This window comes from Rhipicephalus microplus, chromosome 1 (assembly GCF_043290135.1).
Source record: "Rhipicephalus microplus isolate Deutch F79 chromosome 1, USDA_Rmic, whole genome shotgun sequence".
NCBI classification, from domain to species: Eukaryota; Metazoa; Arthropoda; class Arachnida; order Ixodida; family Ixodidae; genus Rhipicephalus; species Rhipicephalus microplus.
This window is the reverse complement of record NC_134700.1, coordinates 219,656,087-219,676,055: the sequence shown is the minus strand read 5'-3', so window position 1 is coordinate 219,676,055 and position 19,969 is coordinate 219,656,087. Positions and strand designations below refer to the sequence as shown.

Genomic DNA, 19,969 nt, shown 5'->3' with positions numbered 1-19,969 from the left:
TGGGCACCTCGCCGATGGCTTATCGGCGGTTGAAAGCGGGGTCCCAGGAAGTCGCCGGAGCGCCGGCTCCGTTCGCTATAACTGGTCAATGGTACTGTTACGAGTGACCGTGTTTATTTAAAGATGAGGTGAAATGGCATTGTGAAAGAGCAGCGTAGGCCTAGAACGCTTCTACCCAACCACACAGTCCAGGCGCTGCTCCGCTACTCTTCTTCTTCTTCCGTGTCCCGTAGGCTCGCGCATCTTCGTTTCATTTCCCCCGGCGGCAGACGAAGCTCGCCGAGCGAGTTAAATAGGCCTATGATGGTACTGTTTGAGGCGGGCTACGTGAACAATTTGCGTAGTGCGCGAACGCCGGTTATTGGCTGTGACTCGGGCGACAACGTAATTCACGTCACTGAGACGAGTGACTATCACGAATGGGCCGGAATAGTTTGCTAGAAACTTCCGGTACAATCCTTTTCTACGAACAGGAGTCCACAGCCACACGTAGTCACCAGGAGAAAACTCTATGGAGATATGCTTGGCATCGTAGCGACTCTTGCTGTGTTCTTGCGAAGACAATGTTCGAAGGTGCGCTAGTTGACGTGCTTCTTCAGCGCGACACAACGTCTGAGCAATGGACAGATCTTTCTGATGCGAGAAAGGTAATAGAGTGTCCAGAAAACTCTGTGGATTTCGTGCGTAAAGCAGAAAGAAGGGCGAATGTCCAGTAACTTCACGCTTGGCGGTGTTATACGCGTAAGTAACAAATGGTAAGACGGCGTCCTAGTTCCTGTGGTCAGCATCAACGTACATCGATAGCATATTTGTGAGAGTTCGATTTGTTCTCTCAGTGAGACCGTTAGTTTGCGGATGGTAAGGGGTGGAGTGGCGATAAGAGGAGCCACAGAGGCGAAAAATTTCTTCAACCACATCGGCGATAAATTGTCGTCCACGGTCACTGATGACAACCCGTGGAGCACCGTAACGCAGTATGACCCGTTGTAACAGAAAAGAAGAAACAGCGGCTGCTGTGGCCGATGTCAGTGCGTCCGTTTCTGTATAACGCGTTAAATAATCCACGCACACTATAACATATCGGTGGCCCGATGGGGTCTTAGGAAGGGGTCCGAGCAAGTCGATGCCGACTTTTTCAAAAGGGGATGTCGGTGGAGGGATGGGCTGCAAATAACCTGCCGGGGCAGTGGTGGATCGCTTGTGGCGCTGACATATAGCGCAGCTGGCGACGTACTGTTTTGTGGTCTTCCACATTTTCGGCCAGTAGAACCTCTCACGTAGTCGATGTAGCGTACGTGTGAAACCGAGATGACCGGATGTTATGTCATCGTGCACAGAACGAAGGACGACCTGGCGCAGGCTTTCCGGCACCACTAGAAGCAACGGGAGGCCATCGGCTGAATAGTTTCTTTTATACAGCAAGCCATTTTAAATTTTAAAGTGCTTGTCGACGGAGTTATGTGCAGCTTCGAGCAAGAGTTTCAGAGTAGGGTCGCGCTGCTGCTCACGTTTGAAGCTGCTGGTATCTGGGAAGCCGGACGAGACAGAAACTAAATAGTCATCAATGTCATCGTCGTCAGTATTGGCGTGTACTGAAGGAAGCCGGGATAAGCAGTCGGCATCTGTGTGAAATCGCCCGCTCTTATAGGTAACAGAAAAGCTGTACTCATGGAGGCGCAACGCCCAACGAGCCAGCCGCCCAGACGGGTCACGAAGTCCCACAAGCCAGCATAGTGAGTGGTGATCGGCCACTATTGTGAACTCGCAACCATGTAGATACGGTCAGACTGCTAAGCACTCGCTCGGTGACGGTGTAGTTCGTCTCTGCTCGAATCAGTGTCCGACTGGCATATGCTACGACGTGCTGACGGCTGTTGCAGTACTCAGGGATGCTGGTTGTTAGTGAGATATTGTGTAATTGAAATACGTATATTTCTACAGTCATGCGGATATCATTCGTTCTAAGTGGGGCTGTTATATGTGGGCTCGACTGTTTTACAGAACCCTGTTTGTCATCAGAGCAAGCGTACTTAAACTTTTGGCCTGTAGCACCTGAAGAGACCATAAAAAAAGTTCTTGTCTGTTGTTAGTTGTTGCTGCATTCATTAGCTTCAAATTCAGAATAGACTTTCTTGATACTATTTCTTTGTAGAAAGATGTTCTTTTCACCTGTGCAAATGTATGATGGGGAGTATGAAATTTTATTTCTGATGCTGTGAATGTGGTGCAGGTCATGTGCGACTTCCATGGCCACTCAAGACACTTCAATGCGTTTCTCTATGGCTGCTCGCCATCTCGTTCATGGTTGCTTCATGACAAACCTGAAGAAGATGATAATATTTGTGAGGTAAATGATCGATACGTGTTCTGTTGTTAATGCATTTTAATGAAACAATCTAGTAATGTGTGATGGTTGTGGATGTTCGTCACGTGGTTTGCGACTGACGGACGAGAAAGGATTTGCAAGAGTGCATTATAGGTAAAGAAGAAAACTTCATGAAGCACGCTAGTGAAGGAAAGACAGGAGAGCGATAAGCAGAATAATCTACATGCACAGGACTAATTGGCAATCACGCGCTGCGGAAGTTTTAAACTGTCAAGAGTTCAGCTTTGCTACTGCAAAAGCCTGTTGAGCACGTAGAGTTCCTCAATATTAAAGGGAAAATAAAAAAATGCCGCCCTTCACATTTCGAAACACTGTCCTCCCATCTTGTGCCAGTCGTTGTGCAGAAGGGAGAAGTGGCACGGAGGCTCTGGCAGGCACGGTTGTCAATACGCGGATGTGCGACACCATTGAATAACATTCAGCAGCTGACTCAGCACAGTGGGCCGCGACTCTCGAGGACCATGGTCAGCCAATGGCCCAGGAATGCAGCAGTAGGCAGGCTTTGTTCAAGATCGAGTTCAATTTCTGGAAATGTCCCATTTTTCAGGCCGCAAAATCTTTTCCATTTTTCGCTACACGTGAAAAGTGTTTTCTTGTTTTTTTTTTGGCGTCGTCATTCGCGTACACTTTTTTCTGTGACGCCTAACTGCCTCCTGGCCACACTGTTGCCGATTTTCTCGACAGCTGTGATGAAATTTGTCTTCAAAGCAGTCGGGCACTGTTTTCGATCCCCTAAAATCTTGCAGCTAGGTTCACGCATGCACATGTCTCCTGTCAAAGCACATGTTTGAAAATCTCAGCAACAAAAAAAGAAATGCCTCCAATGCTCATTCTGCCCTTGCTACACAAGAATGTGAAGGTGATAAAGCCGAGCCATTGCCACGCGACTGTAGCGAGATCGAAACTTCAAGAAAAGCTTTGTTTTTCGAGTAAGTTCTTAATCATATCTGTAAATAATACGAGGCAGAAATTTGGAACACCAATATTAAGAACAAAACCTCCTGTTATGCAGGGTTTTTTTATGATAATATTACTATGAGCTGGTACTTTAAAGAGAACAATGTGTTGAATCTCATATTATAATTGTGTAAGTTGAATGTAGTTGCATAGAACATAGTGAAAACAAACTTTGCATCCAGCAGGTGCTAGCTGCAATCTTGCACCAAGTGAGCCCTGCATTCACATACAAGTCGTGTTGCTTTGACGTGGAGCGGAGTAAGGAGTCAACAGCCCGAGTGACAGCCTGGCGGCAATTTGGAATTCCACTGAGCTACACGTACGAATGCTCCACAGCTGGGTGTGACCAGGGCATCTATGCTGTGAGTGTGCTGTCTCTTCACATTGTCCTGTGTCAACCACAGATCTCATACTCACTCCTCTTTGCAATGCATCAAGCACAGCGAACTCGGAAAAGTTGTCGCTTAGTTTACTTCATTACTTACTCATTTATTCACAGATCTGTTTCTACAACCAACTTTAAAGAATTCTGCTCTGACCCAGTGGTCTAGTGGCTAAAGTACTCGGCTGCTGACCCGCAGGTCGCAGGATCTAATCCTAGCTGCAACAGCTGCATTTTTGATGCAGGCGAAAATGCCTTAGGCCCGTGTGCTCTGATTTAGGTGCACGTTAAAGAACCCCAGGTAGTCGAAATTTCTGGAGCCCTTCACTGCGGCGTTTCTCATAATCATACGGTGGTCTTGGGACGTTAAACCTCACATATCAATCAACTTCAAAGCATTTTAGAAGTGTGTGATTCAAGAAGTGGACAGTTATAGAATACACATTGCAACTGAAACATCTAGCTTACAAATGTGACTGATTGATCGGTATGTTGAGGAGTAACAAGGAGGGAGAGAGAGCAGGATATCAAACCAATATGGCAGAATCAAACAGTGGAACACCTTTAATAGCCATGGTGTCGAAAAAATGGTAAAAATATTGAGATCTGATTGGAATGAATAAATCGAAGAGGTCTTTCAGTTTACTACTAGTTGCAATGCATACTTTATTTACCTACGATCAACACTTGTTGATATGGTGATGATTACAGTCATTTAAAAAACTCGGTGTCAAAAAACCTGTGTTTAGCTTTTATCTATGGGTGGCATTTAACATCAATTTACGAAGAGCTCTTGGCTATTAATGGCTGCATCGTGTAAGGTTTACATAGCACCTGAGGATTGTTTCTCACAGAAATGCGGGAATAAAATGCAGCTTTTGGAAAATCGTTCCGATATGCTATTCACAAGTTCGAACTGTTAGTAAAATTACAATAAAGCGAAGGTATCGGCAAGCTACATATTGTGTTTTTGCTGTACACATTCGTGCACTACTATTTCTGAAGTGCTTAGATGCGCTTCATACCATGTCCCATTATGGATTCCTTGATTTCTGAAGTTGGGAAGTGTGGTGATTTCATTCTTGTTCTCTTCTTCATTGCAGGGTTATCACCTAGGTGTGGCTCAGCTTGAAGAGATGGGCATGCAGTTTTGTGAAGCACTTAGCCGTCTGGAACTTTCGGTTGACGGTGATGTGCAGATGGACCCATCTTGCATTGAACTGCTGGATGTGTGCCGGCGGTATGCCTTTTCAAATTCACTCCAGGCGTTGCTCTTTGTGCTAAGTGACTGACCACAGCATGGAACATGTTTCTTGTGGATCACATCCAGGCATACTTTCACATGTGCATCGTTCAGCAATGCAACACGCATGCCATCAGTGTGTCCAAGGACGATGTGTTGTGTGTGCCCTTAATCATGACAGCTTAGTGAATACGGTGTTGCGCTGCTTAACTCGAGGGTGCGAGATTGATTTCCAGGTGTGGTGGCCATATTTCGACTGGAGGGTGATATGCAAGAGCACCCGTGTACATTAGGGGTGTGCAAATATTCGAAATTTCGAATAGTGTTTAATATTCAATTCAATTTGCATTGGAATTTTACTGTTCGAACTTCTCGAAAGATTAATATTGTCAATGTCCAATTGACCGTGACCCCTTCAGATATTCAATGTGCTTTATCCCACCACACTCGTATTGTGGCAAAGATGCCTTTCAGGCTCTCGTTACGGTCACAATCGTACGGACTCAAGAGAACACTGTGAACCCTACAGGAGAGTGTAGAATGGACAATCTCACGCACACAGATATTCCTTTTCTCACAATGTGGTCGAGATGTCCACCGTCAAGCGAAGAACGGCAAGTGAGTGAGAAGGTAGTCAGGATGGGGTTCCAGTATGCTATCGCGTTTCACACTTACATTCGAAGCTTACGTGTCCTCCCACATTTTTTGGCACATCGAACAACAAAATTAATTTTTCCGTGTCTTGTGGAAATGATGCTGATCGAAGGCACCCTGTTCTTTGGCAGCATCATTCTACGTTACCTGTGCCAACCTTAAAACTCTTGTCTTGATTGACTTTTCGTAGTTCTACTAGTGAAAGAATCAGCCTCACAGAGAAGTGTAATTGCTCAGGCGGCAGTAGAGCTTTAGACAGAATGACTGTGCTTGCTCTACGCTTTCCTCAAGAGGTCTAGATGTTCATGCCGGCTCGTCTTTCTTGCAACAGGCATGTCCGAGAGAAGAAGCGCGCTCCATGCAGCAGTGGCAGTACCGACTCTCTTGTTGAAGAAGAAGATGAAGAAGAAGAGGGTGCAGCTCCCATTGTAAAACCATAGCTTGCCCGGTGCTATTTGTTTTTATTGTACTATCCACAGTCAGTTTTACAAGGACTGTTTTTAGCACTCACTGAAGGTGATACCTTTCCCATCGAATGGTTGTTGGACATGTAGACGATTTGTCTGCAATGGCTCCCTGTCTTTTTTTTTCCCTCGTAATATCACGGGATTTGCTTGGTCAGAACTCAAGGTGATATTTTACCTAGCAGTATTGCTGGCTCTGTCGCACACTCTGTTGCCAATGTGCAAGTGTGTTCCATACAACAAGCACCCATGTGTTGGTAGCACATTAATTACTTGTAGTCTTTTTATCGTAGTGTATCCAACCAGCACACTTTTTATCTGTAAGATATTTTGGTGTGAAAATAATGGAGCACTTACAGTTTGGCAATAAAGGCCACATAGTGCGCACAGCTAGTCATAGCTTATAGAATCTAGTCACCAAATGCGACTGTTCTACAATTTTACTTTTTCTGTGGTAATTCAATGTTAATATTCCCAATACTTTTACTAGCAAACTTTCTTTCATATAGTATATACTAGCATGTTTATTCTCTGTACATTGCAGCATTAAAGTATGATTTTGAAATAAGACATTTAATTTTGATTTTGAAATCTGGTATGATTATGAAATAAAATAAGGTAGCAATAGCACTACAATAAATCACACTTGTGCAGTGGTACAGCACAGTTAATATCAGCTACAACTTAAGTTGTGAAAGCTTGGTATAATGTAGCAGTAACATTTCAGTGATGATCCTAGCTATTATAGATTTAGTTGAAATAAAAAAATGAAAGCAAGCAATTGAAGCCATTTGCCAGGACAAATGGAAAATAAGTGCTATTCAAAGGTAATATTGGCACATGCTGCTATAAGCAGGAGACGAATACTACAAGCTGCGACCATTGAATTCGGTGGTAAGTCATTTAACTACCCTCTAGCTTAAAATACTAGCAATAGAAGCAATGGGCTGACACATCACGTCGTTACTGCATACATTGTTGGTTTTGTCACAACATGAGTGACATTCCAAAACGTGTATCACTATCATCACCATTCTTTGGTGCCAAAATATTGAACTTGACACAGTCACGTCCAATACTTTGCAACTGATTGTCTCATCGTAATTGCTGTCACTGAAGTCTCATGTTCATTGATGCCATAATAACTGAGTGAGCTTGTCTCCTCAATGGTGATTTTTTGCCTCTCTGGCAGTACTATTCCACAGTGTCAGTTAAGTCAGCACCGTGAGACATAAACATTATTATGAGAAGTATACAAGTCCACCCTATGTATATTAATATAACATGAAGAGGCATGGTTTAGTTGGAAATATTAGGAAACATACACATACCATTAGAATTATTATGGAAATGTGAACTACTAATGTAGTATGCAGCTGTGTTTGTGGGCATTATGGTACAACATAGTGGGCAGTTTATTTAATGCAATGCTAGCCTGTGCAAGTGTGCATCGGGACACTTGGGTCACTAAAGGTCGTGTATTGTGTGACAAAATTTCTTACTGTAGCTAAAGTTTATCCAGTCCTCTGAGTATTACTCTCACCGTTACAGGCTCGCTAACACATTCTCTTTAGGCTAGATGGTGTGAGATTGAAAGTGTAAGCAAATGATTGGGTAAAGGATGTGACAAGGATGTCTCATTCCTTATTCTGTTGCCTGGTATGATGTACGTACTGGAATTCGCAGACTTTTACCTTCCACTACTGAGAACTTTGCTTTGTCATCACTACACAAGTACTACTTGCCCAATCCTGCGGAAGAGGAGAGTGGTTATAATTGTTGTAGACATGCCAAGCAAAAAAGACAGCTGTCATATCCATGCATATATTGTACTAAATAAATCTTATAATGTTGAATTTCACTGTAGCCACTGTTTCGACAAAAGTAGTAGCCTTTGTCGGGCACCAACCGCCTTCTTTATCAGCGCGTTTTTGTATAACTTGCTCACTCTCCTTCAATCTCAAGTGGAAACGTAGCAGTCTGTTTTGCACAGTCTATTTTTGGAGGGGCATTTACAATGGGCTGACCGTGAGTTAATTTCTGCACCAAAGGTTCGGGATACTTTGGTTACGGTGAAGTGCACTTGTTCTGATAAGTTTTTTTGATAAAGAAACTACACAAAGGTTCGACTATTCAAGAGTGTCAATATGAAGTTGTCGAGTTGTGCCTGCAGCCAATGATGTTGAGGCATTCAATAAGCCTTTCTGGAAATGTGTATAATGCTTATAAAATTAGTCAATTTGGGGCTGTGCAGTGCACGTGCTTTGTTTTACACCAAATCAGTTTGTTGTGTCACATCGGCGTAATATTGGCTCATTCACTTACATCAGAGAAAAAATTAGCTTTGCAGCGACTACATTTGTAGTGGGACGACATGGTTACCTTGATCACTTGCACATATATTTGAAGCTATGATGTGAAGCTTCATTTCATGAGCACTGTACATCAAGGTTTTGCCACATCTTGGTGCTCTACAGCATCAGCTGAATGTTATCACTTACACAGAGTTCTTGAGCAATTGTTTGAAGTATAGAGACAAATACTCCTGTATGCATTGCAATCGGTACTGCTGGTCTCTTAAACATTGATCTTCTGTATAAGCTGTGCCACACTTTGTTGGACACCTTGTACGTTCATTACATTCTAATTATGCAATGTAATTAAAACATGCTTTAGTAATGTATAGTAACGGTAGCACAATTCCTTTATGTGCACTTTCCCACTATGTGAAAGTTGATGCCACGACCGTTATGCTCATGTACACTTTTATTTCACAACTTTGCACACACACTGCACTAATACGGTTCTCTATACTTGGCTTCTTACTGTATTTTGCATTTAATGTCATGATTGCCAAACTTGCAATTTTAACATGTTTTTTTTTTTGTCCAAAAATAGGTCTATATTCTAAGTTTGCAAGTATGTTCTGTACTGTGTCTGCAAGTAAGCCTTTTTTAGGAAAAACTATGGACAAACATGGTGATCTGCAGTCATTGGCCACATGGACTCTTCTGCCAGACACAATATCTTCACAAGCCTTGCCCTCTTTTCCTGCTATTTATGTATTTCTCTGCATTTTTCAGACTCGGGTTAATACAAACTAAGGAAAATGCACAAATACTGTGCAAGCATCTTGCAGCAATAGAATCCTCAAATCCCTGTAGTGTTCTGCTGTGATGCACACTGCTGTTGTAATGTCCCATTAATAAAGTGCTGACTTTGCATCAATACGTTTGTTATCTCACAATTTCTTGGAAAGACACTGGTGACCACCAAGCTCAGTCAATACAGAACCGACCACCATAACGATCAGCTGATTATTATCTAATAAGTAAAGCTATTTTATCTTCAGTGCCCCTGCAGAAAAGAAGCAAATGAAAAAGCCTTACACAATGCCCATGCACTCTTGCATACAGGAGTTTCATGCTCTCTACACTCATTCTTTCCGGGGCACAAACTTTTTGCACTGAAGAATTGATGGCTTGCACTGACATCACTGAAGCTGCCATCTTGATGGTCTGTGTGGTAGGTCATGAAGTTCGTAATGTTGCGTTAATGTTATCGTCACTTCACTGCCAAATCCTTTTGTTTATTAATGCACAGAGGCCAACAACAATGACCCCCATCATTATATTTGAGCACGTTAGGTCTAATGTGATTATGCTGCCTTTATGTCAAATGCAACATATCAGTGAGCCGGTAGATTACCAAGCTGCATCAATTGTTAGCCACATTATCTTCACCTGGCATACAAATGCAACGTATTCACCACCTCACAAACTGATGTGCCTTACTCGTGACACAGTGCACATGTACACACAAGCAAGGCTGTTGACGCCGGCAGAGCTTTAAGTTTATTTGATCGCCTTAATTATTCCACGCTTCTTTTTCGTCTTTGTCTTCCCCTTCGGCAGAACTTGCTTGATATTGGCCTTCACCAAACATGATGCTTGGACGGTACGGGGCACAGCAACTGCTTTCGTCTTGTGCGGAGCACACGACGACGATTCTACTACCTCAACAACGCTGTCACAATCGTAGTCCGGAAATCCTAAGCCGTCTTCTTCAGGAAGCTCAATGTCTACACCAACCAACGAGGCTGCTCTACCTTCGGTGGGGCACTTTACCGAATTGAGCATTCCCAACTGCGCTTCAGATGTGTCCTTGGTTTTCGTAAAGGCAGCTCCTTCGGAGAACGGCGCACGAGCTGTCTTGGCTTCGCTCGTTTTTCCATCCACAGTAACAGACTCCTCGGTAACCCTAGAAATGGGGTCTGCGGTTATTACCTCAACGGATGGATTATCAGCGCTTTCATTTTCATTCTTCGATGCCACAGTGTTGTCATTTCCAGATGCCCTATCGGTGTAAGCACCGGCATTTAGCCGCACCGCTTTCAGAAAATCGTCGACTGACTTGGTAGCGGGCGCCGCACGCCGCAGGCCCAACGCCAGCAAAGAACGTACACTGGGCACCCACTCGTGCAACTCACTGGCACAGATTACGGGGGTGTTTTTGTTTCGCGCCAACTTGATAAGCCCGTGCAATAGCCTCGGGGGATCCGCAGAGGAGTTAAGTAGCAGCGCCGACAGCTGATCCTGTTCCAAAGCTCGAGCAGCACCGTTAAACCCCAGCACGAGGTAAGACAGCTTCGAGGGATCCGAGGGCGCAGTCATGCTCCGAAAGCGTTCCAACAGCCGAGCACGACACTCGCCGTCAATCGTAGGCCATCGCGTCGAAACCGGTGCGGCCAGAAGAATCTTCTTCCGCGCTTTCGGTGCCTTTGGCATTTTCGGAACGTTTCTTGTAGTTCTTGACCTACGAACGGCAGTAGCACACGGCAAGTCGCCCGCCGCTAGCGGCAAGCGATCGCTGTGAAAAGCAAGGTGCAAACCACGAGCACACAAACGATGAGAATAGAGATGTTATCCCTGCGTTCACACAGACCTGTAATACCACAGAACACCACAGAACACCTACCAGTTTCTTGGAAAGACACCTACCACTCTAACCGACCAAACAAGACTCGGCCCTACGTGCACGTGGGTTTTTTCAGCCTCTGCGTTTCGTTTCTGATGGATGGATGGATGAATGTGGCTGTACCCTTTAGATCGGGCGGCGGATAACGCCACCTAGCCGTAATACTTAGTGAACTAACCATTAGATTTATCTTTTTTTTTTTTCCTTTAAATAGTGAGGTTGAGGATTCGTACTTTGCAGTGAAGGGTTTAATTTTCACTCGTGCCTTGACTTTAGCCACCAATCAGATAACCTCCATCTAGTCAAGTCTACCTGCTTAATGTCTAATTTACCCTCCCTGTCCCTAAACCCCAGTGCTTTGAAAAACCCTGCGCCATCATCCTGAACTATAGGGTGAAGCCCTTTACAGAACATTATCAAATGTTCGGCAGTTTCTTCTTCCTCTCCACACGCACTGCAGTCTGCATACCATGTCTAACCCTTCGTATTTGGCCCGATATGTCTTGGTTCGCAATACTCGGCCTCAAACAGTAGAGATCAAACTACCCCGAGTATTTATAATAGATCATTTCCTTGGCAATTTCCTGCTTAAAAGTTCGATAGATCTCTAGTGCGGACTTCTTAATCATGCTACCACTCTAACCGACCAAACAAGACTCGGCCCTACGTGCACGTGGGTTTTTTTAGCCTGCGTTTCGTTTCTGATGGATGGATGGATGAATGTGGCTGTACCCTTTAGATCGGGCGGCGGATAACGCCACCTAGCCGTAGTACTTAGTGAACTAACCATTAGATTTATCTCTTTTTTTTTCCTTTAAATGGTGAGGTTGAGGATTCGTACTTTGCAGTGAAGGGTTTAATTTTCACTCGTGCCTTGACTTTAGCCACCAATCAGATAACCTCCTTCTAGTCAAGTCTACCTGCATAATGTCTAATTTACCCTCCCTGTCCCTAAACCCTAGTGCTTTGAAAACCTCTGCGCCATCATCCTGAACTATAGGGTGAAGCCCTTTACAGAACATTATCAAGTGTTCGGCAGTTTCTTCTTCCTCTCCACACGCACTGCATACCGTGTCTAACCCTTCGTATTTGGCCCGATATGTCTTGGTTCGCAATACTCGGCCTCAAACAGTAGAGATCGAACTACCCCGAGTATTTATAATAGATCATTTCCTTGGCAATTTCCTGCTTAAAAGTTCGATAGATCTCTAGTGCGGACTTCTTAATCATGCCGATTCTCCACATGTCAGTCTCCGTTTCCTTCACTTTCTTATTAACCGATAGTTCTTTTTGGTTTGGCCACCTGCTGTTTTCTAAGTATTTACCAGTCAATTTCCTGGTTCGCTTCCTCCACTTTGTATCGACATTCTTCATGTACAAGTAGCTGAAAACCTTCCTATCCCAACGCTCCTCCCCATTTCTCTCAATCGCTTCTCAAATTTTATCTTGCTGCTAGTTCCCTGCCCTCAAATGATGTCCATCCCATATCACTTTGTACTCCCTGATTTGATGTATTCCCGTGAGCTCCTAAAGCAAGCCTACCTATTCCACGTTGCTTAATTTCTAATCTTGCTTGAACTTCTGATCTCATGCACAAGATCGCATTGCCGAACGTCAGCCCATAGAACCATGACCCCTTTCCATATTCCTATCCTATCTTTATCAGCGGAAAAATCGGCCTTCATGCTCTTCCCGGGAGCGCGATGGAAGTCAATACGTCTGTCGCTGAATATTCGAGGCCACTCAATTCGTTGTGCAACAAGGGTCCGTTTCCTGGGCATTACCATCGACAACAAGCTATTATTGCGACGTGCGGTTGATGGTATAGTCACTGCATCAGTGCAAAGGATCAACGCTCTTCGTCGCATGGCAGGGGTCCGTTGGGGCAACAATCCTATGTCCATGCTTAAATTGAATGATGCGCTTATAACAAGCCGCATTCTTTATCAGCTGCCCCTGATATCACCATCACCAAGCCAGTTCGAACGCCTAGAGGCAGTGCACAGAAAGGGTCTTCGCTTGGCGATGGGAGTCCCTCAGGTGGCTTCAAACACGAAGGTCACCAATGAAGCCGAGTCTCTTCCGCTCCGCCTTTTGGCGTCTCAGGCATTATTGACGCAGCTGTCAAGACTGGGTGAGTCCTTCGCAGGCACGGCGCTTCTCCGGCGGCTAAGAGCAAGAACTGGCTCACATTTCAACGCGGCACTAAACACATTTCGATATTTAGTCTTGAAACTGCCTAAACGGCGCCCTATGAACCCGCCGTCGTCTTTTGTGGATGTTGCGTGTAACTTCAGCGTACCCAATCTACCAGCGAAGCGCACGATTCCAGCCGCGGAAGCAAAATTTCTTGCGCTGGACCACTTGAGCACCATGTACCGCAGCCACCTACAAGTGTAAACCGACGGATCAGTGTGCACACAAACGGATAGCTGCGCAGCGGCTTTCTGCATACTCTGCCTTGGCGTGTCATGGTCGGGCCGCCTGGATCGCGTGGTTTCGTCCACAACGGTAGAAAGCGCTGCAATCACGGCGGCTTTGCGAAAATTACGATTCTTTCTGCACGAGATGTTGTAGTGCTGACGGACTCCAAATCGGCGCGCTACAAAGACTGCATCGTGGCCTAGCTCAAGAAAAGTTCACCAGGCAATCTCTGGCACTAATCAAACACCTAAATGGCAAGAGTTTTAATATAAAGTTCCAGTGGATCCCATCCCACGTTGGCATTGAGGGCAATGAAAAGGCTGATGCCCTTGCATGCGAAGCACGTACATCGTTTCCAAAAGTAAGAACTCCCAAGACTTGCCAGAACAACAAAGATGTGATACGCAATCATTTCAAGGCGATCTACAAGTTTCCACACCAAGCATGTGTAATTCGTGGACTTTCTCGTGAAGAAGCGACGCTGTTGTACCGCATAAACCGGCTCCGCGTACACCCCGGCCTGGTCATTCAAGACTGGGAGATACGCTTCCCCGTTCTGTGCCTTCTGTGGTGACATCGGGGATATTGAACATCTGATTTGGCTTTGCCCACAGTTTGATGTGCAAAGAGCAGCGATGATCCGCACCTTGCGAAAAGGCTGCCATAGGCACCGGACAGTTGATGACGTCATCTTTCCTGAAGGACCCGCGGCAACCAGGAGGAACGTGCAACGAATTTTGTTAGTCTTCCTGCGAGACACTGGGCTGTCTGACACGTGGTGACATTTTCCAAATTCAGGAGATGCTCAGGCGGAACATTTGCCGGCCATGCAGGCCAGGCTAACCCCGCCTGCTGCAACACCACCACCACCACCCTTTCCATATTCCTCTCACAACATCATACCTATTGTAATTCCACAGTGCCCTATTTTTTATCATAGCTGCATTCCTGTTACCTTTAGTCGTCACGTATATTTCGTGTTCCCTTAGGTACTTGGTCCCATTGCTTATCCATACGCCCCAGATATTTGTATTTATCTGTTATCTCTAGCGTGATCTCCTGTATTCTAAACTCACTGCCTTCGTTATCATTAAAAATTATGACTGCTGATTTTACCTTACTGAACCTAAAATCTAACCTATCTCCCTCATTACCGCTGATGTCCATCAATCTCTGCAAATCTTCCTTGTTGTCGGCCATTAGCACTATATCATCTGCGTACATTAATGCTGGTAGTGCCTGATCAATGAGTTTTCCTTGTTTGACTAAAGAGAGGTTGAAGCCAAGTCCACTTGCCTCTAATTTGGCCTCTAATTTTTGTAGGTACATCATGAATAAGAAGGGTGACAGTGGGCACGCCTGCCTAAGTCCACGTTTCATCACTGTGGGCTTGGATACCTGTTTTTCCCACTTTATAACTACCTTGTTAGTTTTATAGATTTTCTTTAAACAATTAGTGACTCCATCTTCCACACCCAGTGTGTCTAGTATTCCACACAAGTCCTCTTGAACCACGCTATCATACGCTCCCTTGATATCCAAAAATGCTAGCCACAGGGGCCTGAGTTCCTTTTCTGCTATTTCGATGCACTGCTATTTCGATGTCTTGTCTTGTCTTGTCACCTAGGAGATCTTGGCTCATACCCTCATGGGGGATTGGCCACACTGTACCTCATAATAGATAATTTTTTTACAACGCTTGCTAAAAAAAAGAAAAAGAAATTAGATAAGAACAATAATAATGTTCCTTTGAAAAAAAAAACGTGAAAAAGTGCAGAAGAATGCGATAAACCAGAATATATAAAACAAATTAACAAGAATGAGGAAGGGGGACAAAGAATTGGATATACCTGACAGTACCACCACTAGCAGCGTATTCTTCCGGTTGCCTGAATGGATTTATGTAGCGCTGACAGAATAGCACTGCGGCCCACACCCAACTGACTGGCTCCAAACGATAATAGGGTGGATGTATTGACTGGCAATACGAGCATATCAATCGGTCTTTCAAGAATTATTCGGCGCAGTGAGGCGAAGCGACGGCATGTGAGAAGAAATTGATGTATTGTTTCCGGTGCATTGCAAACTGCACATAGGTTAGTTAATGAAAATCCTGATTTGTTGAGATAAAAATTTAACCGAGGAACTCTACAGCGAAAGCTTGTGAGGGTCACCTCACATTGACGGGAAAGGCATTTCGCGGTGTTCCATGTGAATTGCAAGTGCCGAAATTATTCAGATTGTAGGAGCGACGTTTCGTTGATTTTTAAGATTAACAGGCGTTTGAATCATTCGGCAGTAATAAAAGGAAACTGTGGAGCTACTAGCACCACCGTGAAATTTAAAGATGCCGAAGCGAGCGAATCAGCAATTTCATTTAGTTCAATTCCAGCATGCCCGCGGACCCAAATAAACCGAACTTCTGATAGGCACTCTACTATGCAGTACGAGAGACCAAAATATCCTGAGAAGAGGAGACTGCTTTGCGGACGTTAGATGTGTACATACAGACAAAGGATACAAAATAATAATAGCTTTTGATTGCTGATAATTTAGTTTTCGAAGAGCGAATGTAATAGCCAGGAATTCTGCGAGATAAATCTTGCGCGTGCAAGATCACGGATATTTCTCTTTTTTATATTAACATTTTCAGTTCTAGCTGAACGTTTTTAACATCGCATAATGCGCGTAAACTTTATTTTAATAAATTCAGTTTTTAATGCGTCTGCACAAATCACTTAAAAAAAAAAAAACAGACTAGCTGTACACGTGACTGTGACGTAACTTTTAATGCCAGTTTTTGCCGGTTGTCGTCTCTTCAAAAATAACAAGCAGCTGCCGATCACCGGATCACCGCTCAACAACTAGCTCAACGGTGCAACCGTTTCGCCGCCTGCGTTCCCGTGCAAGACCTCGTTTTACCGAGAACTAATACCCGGATTTCGCTCACACGTCAACAATGGCCACGGACGAAAGTCACGGCGCAGGATGCGCCGCAGATGCCGATACAACGGAAAAGGATGATCAGGTAGGAGAGTCGGTCTTAGGCTTATCCCCGAATATGTTTTTTTCCGTGAAGTCGTCTTATATCTTTGCGCAGTGCGGGATTTCACGTAGCCTGCGCGGCACCACTCGCGAATTTCGATGCGTTTGGCCTTGTGTTGTTTCGTGCAGGGCTCAGATGCGTTCCGTCATCGAGCCGTTACTGCTAACGGCCGTTAGCACAACCAATGTCGCAGTGAGCGAGTGCGTTGTGCTCGCTCACTGGTATTCAACCACTGTGCCTCGACACCTTGCTATTCTGTATTCCCGCCATCTGCATCGTATTAAGCGGCTTGATGGATCGAAACCTGTGTCATCGCCAACGTGCACGTGGCCCGCCTTTGTACGACGGGCTTTTAACTCGATTCGTTTACTTCTTAGCTGCTTCTCATCGGAGTGACCAGTACTTTGTGGGGAACAGATAAAAACCTGCCGTGTTATTTCGTGTCCGGCGGCCGAGCATACAATGTCGCAGCATTCCCGTCTCTGAGAAGTGCTGTTTGTCGGGCTAGTTTGTTGCTCACTATATTTTCAAATCGGCGCATAATCAATTACCATAAGGATAGTAGCACAAGAAAGATAGAAGCACAAGGTATAATCAAAGAAAGGTTTCACATGCCAGCTCCCCCGTTGGTTGCTTTGGCGTAGAAAGAAATGTTGCTCCTTAATAACTCCATGGTGCGACACCGTGCGTTACAGAGCTCGAGTTTGCTTGTCAGGATGCGCCTGTAAACTTCAGTTGGTTGAACAGCACTTTCGTTTGTGTGTGTGCCTAGCTTTGTACGTGTTTTTCAAAGCGGGCAAAAATGGAAAAGTGCTTGTTTGTGTAGCGGTAGCATCGAGTAACCTTGATTCAGCCAACCTATTCTCGACTTTTTTTTCTTTTTTGATAGCAAACAATGCGGAAAGCAGAGCTGGAAGAAGAGGCCAAGTTCAAGTCCAAATACCCTGCAAACATGAGGCCAGGAGGATCTCTCTTCCTCCAGAAACGTCTGAACAAAGGGGTCAGGGTCCTTTGTCACACTTTCTCAAGTTAAAAGTTCGATCTGATGATGAATGGAAGAATAGTGCATTGATGATCTCTCTTCTGCAAGTGTGCAAAATGCTTTCACTTATGAGAGCCCACGGAGTAGTGTTGTGGCTTCTCTGCAAGAAGCCTGTAGATTTAGATTTACTGTATGTTGAAAATGGTGGAAGATAAACGGCACTGCGGTCCTCTTATTTTTGTCTGTACTGGCCTGTTCTGCTGATCAGATGCCAAGCTAATGTGACTAACAGACATCACAGATGTTTGCCACATGGTGTTCGCAATGCACCTTCCGACACACCAGTGTGGCTCTGTCAGTTATGTAGCTGATGTCATATAAAGACATACTAAATACTACATTAAAGTGACAAGAGCAGGCTAAATTGATCCAGTGGTTTTTTAGCGCTGTGAAAGAGTTGAATTAATCTTGTTTGCTAGAAATCTGACCTTTTCTTTGCGACTTTGAAATTATGTGTAATGGCCCGAGATTAAAAGGAATACCACTGTTAGCTGCCAAGTGAGAGAATTGCTACGAATACATATAATAAGACTATATGACAGGCTCCTTTAGCAATCTTAAGTGTTAACTATAAGTGAGGCAGTATATTCTAACTTTTATTATTATGTTGTTATGCAGCAATAAAACTCTGGCAGTAAAACTGTATTCAGGCGAACTTGAAGTCAAGTGTTACTAAGCGAGCGATTGTTGCACTGGTTAGCACCTTAAGATGCTGTTAGCCTGCCTAAGCTTTTCTGTACCATTGACTAAGTTTTTATGATAAATACCTTAACAGAAGATTAGAAGATTGCTTCCAGATGCAGCTTGTCACACTGGATAGCCTAAAATATAGACTTGCTGCATAAGCAGAAGACAGGATAGAATGTGGATAGCCTGTGTATGCATTGGGGGGGGGGGGGGGACTTGAATACTGGCTGTGGAACCATGTTGCTGCACAGGGCCCAAAAATACGGCTGTTTTTTTACGATTAAAATTGAGAGAAGGGGAGTGTAAACCACGGCTTGCATGCAAACTTCGTGCAAGTTTTATAATTTCTTTGGGTACGTAGAGGGCTAAACTGCTACAATTTTTCTTTTCTTGTGCGTTTACAGCAAAAGTACTTTGACTCCGGAGACTACAACATGGCTAAGGCAAAAGGCCAAAAAGTGGTTCCACGGGTTCCTCCCGCTGTCCCCCAGAACCCCACAGGGGAGACCATCCCCACAGTGGAGTCGCTGCCACCACGCAAGACCTCGCTGGTGCAGAGCAAGCTGGCCACGGGGCTTTCTTCCTAGGAAGTGCAAAGTGGGGCTGCCCGCCCTACGGGGCTCTGGGTGACTTGCTGTTGTTGCTCCCCTGCCCTCCAAGATCCAAGTGCGACACCTAGATGGTGTGCGTTTGCTCGTACCTGGAAGCACAGGGCTATAGGATCTGAACTGGTCAGGTGCTTATAAGATCAACCAGTCCCACTTTCGCTCTGTTTGGCAAGACTGGGCCAACTGTAGGAGCAAGCCATTGATCTGGTGTTTTTGTGTTCTGGTAAAAGTTCAAAGGTGAATGTACCGGTGCCCCTCTTGTTCATTTCAGCTGTCCACTTCTGGTGGCATCTTGTGCTTACAATGAATTCGCTAGCATTGCGGCTGTTGTGATGGATAGATTTTGCAGCAGTATTAGTGCTTGTAAAAATAGTAGTGCTAAAGGCTCGCCTTATTCAGCAGTGAAATGGTGCATCTGTATACAAGAAAATGCGCTTTTAACATTTTTACAGCTCCATTAAAACAAAATTATTTTACAAAACAGTGCTCCTCCAAATCAAGTTTTGAAGTGAACTATATCTAAATGTGTCAGCATTCAGAAGTCTCTAATGTAGTTCAGAAACTTTTTCTTGGTAAATATTATATGAAGTGCTTTGCTGTTAAATGTACAATTTCTGTAAAAGAAAATTGCTTAACACTGGCCATGTAAGCCTCGCTGTACAACTTCAGTGCTGACAGATCTTGTGAATCCGTACGAGTTCCTGGACACCGTTCTTAAAATTTAACCACTTCTTTATAATTTAGTTGACCTCGTGGCTTTACTGCAGCTGAGTGAAAGTGCTTTCAAGTATCTTCTCCGCACTTGCAAACACACATGTTGGCGTACACGCCTAGGATTTGGTCAATGCTGCCGTGTCAGTTACTTGTTGTACCATGTGGATACCACATCCTGTGCATTTTTCAAGCATGACTCAACTGTTTGAGCCAAAACAATGTGTAAATAAAGCCTGTACAAACATTTATGTGCCATATTGGTATTACAGTGTTCAGCCAGAGCTTTAAAATTACATTGTACACTTGTCTCCTAGCCTTCCGTTCTCTCGTCCGCTGTGTGCATGCCGAAACGTTGTCGAACCAAGAATGTTGTCAAACCAACTCG

At 44.5% G+C, this 19,969-nt stretch overlaps 3 protein-coding genes across 12 annotated transcripts in view; 2 read left to right on the top strand and 1 right to left on the bottom strand.

Annotated features, from left to right (window-relative positions):
- The window catches only part of LOC119159660 (cytosolic carboxypeptidase 1-like), a 47,733-nt gene extending 38,419 nt beyond the window's left edge, over positions 1-9,314 (top strand). For 8 of the 10 annotated variants that reach the window (XM_075891384.1, XM_075891383.1, XM_075891386.1 and 5 more), the window contains 4 exons: positions 2,231-2,347; positions 3,526-3,705; positions 4,829-4,965; positions 5,954-9,314. In XM_075891384.1, coding sequence (XP_075747499.1) covers positions 2,231-2,347; positions 3,526-3,705; positions 4,829-4,965; positions 5,954-6,062 — 543 coding nt within the window. In that variant the 3' untranslated portion in view covers positions 6,063-9,314. The remainder of the gene's footprint in view (positions 1-2,230; positions 2,348-3,525; positions 3,706-4,828; positions 4,966-5,953) is intronic. The other 2 variants (XM_075891379.1, XM_075891388.1) reach the window with 1 other exon arrangement.
- Positions 9,315-9,917: 603 nt separating this feature from the next.
- Positions 9,918-11,120, bottom strand: LOC119159661 (uncharacterized). The gene has a single exon (XM_037412486.2). It carries the CDS (start codon positions 10,871-10,873, stop codon positions 9,941-9,943), a length of 933 nt encoding a protein of 310 aa, XP_037268383.2. The 5' UTR covers positions 10,874-11,120; the 3' UTR covers positions 9,918-9,940.
- Positions 11,121-16,313: 5,193 nt separating this feature from the next.
- On the top strand, positions 16,314-19,116 carry endos (endosulfine alpha). Its single transcript, XM_037412487.2, has 3 exons — positions 16,314-16,515; positions 17,423-17,533; positions 18,667-19,116. The coding sequence occupies exons 1-3, from the start codon at positions 16,447-16,449 to the stop codon at positions 18,847-18,849; spliced, it is 363 nt and encodes a 120-aa protein (XP_037268384.2). The 5' UTR covers positions 16,314-16,446; the 3' UTR covers positions 18,850-19,116.
- Positions 19,117-19,969: the final 853 nt, after the last annotated feature.

Coding starts and splice junctions, on each gene's coding strand:
- LOC119159661 (XM_037412486.2), bottom strand. CDS start 10,873: ATGCCAAAGGCACCGAAAGCGCGGAAGAAGATTCTTCTGGCCGCACCG.
- endos (XM_037412487.2), top strand. CDS start 16,447: ATGGCCACGGACGAAAGTCACGGCGCAGGATGCGCCGCAGATGCCGAT. Junction 16,516..17,422: donor CAACGGAAAAGGATGATCAG/GTAGGAGAGTCG, acceptor CTTTTTTGATAG/CAAACAATGCGGAAAGCAGA. Junction 17,534..18,666: donor AGAAACGTCTGAACAAAGGG/GTCAGGGTCCTT, acceptor GTGCGTTTACAG/CAAAAGTACTTTGACTCCGG.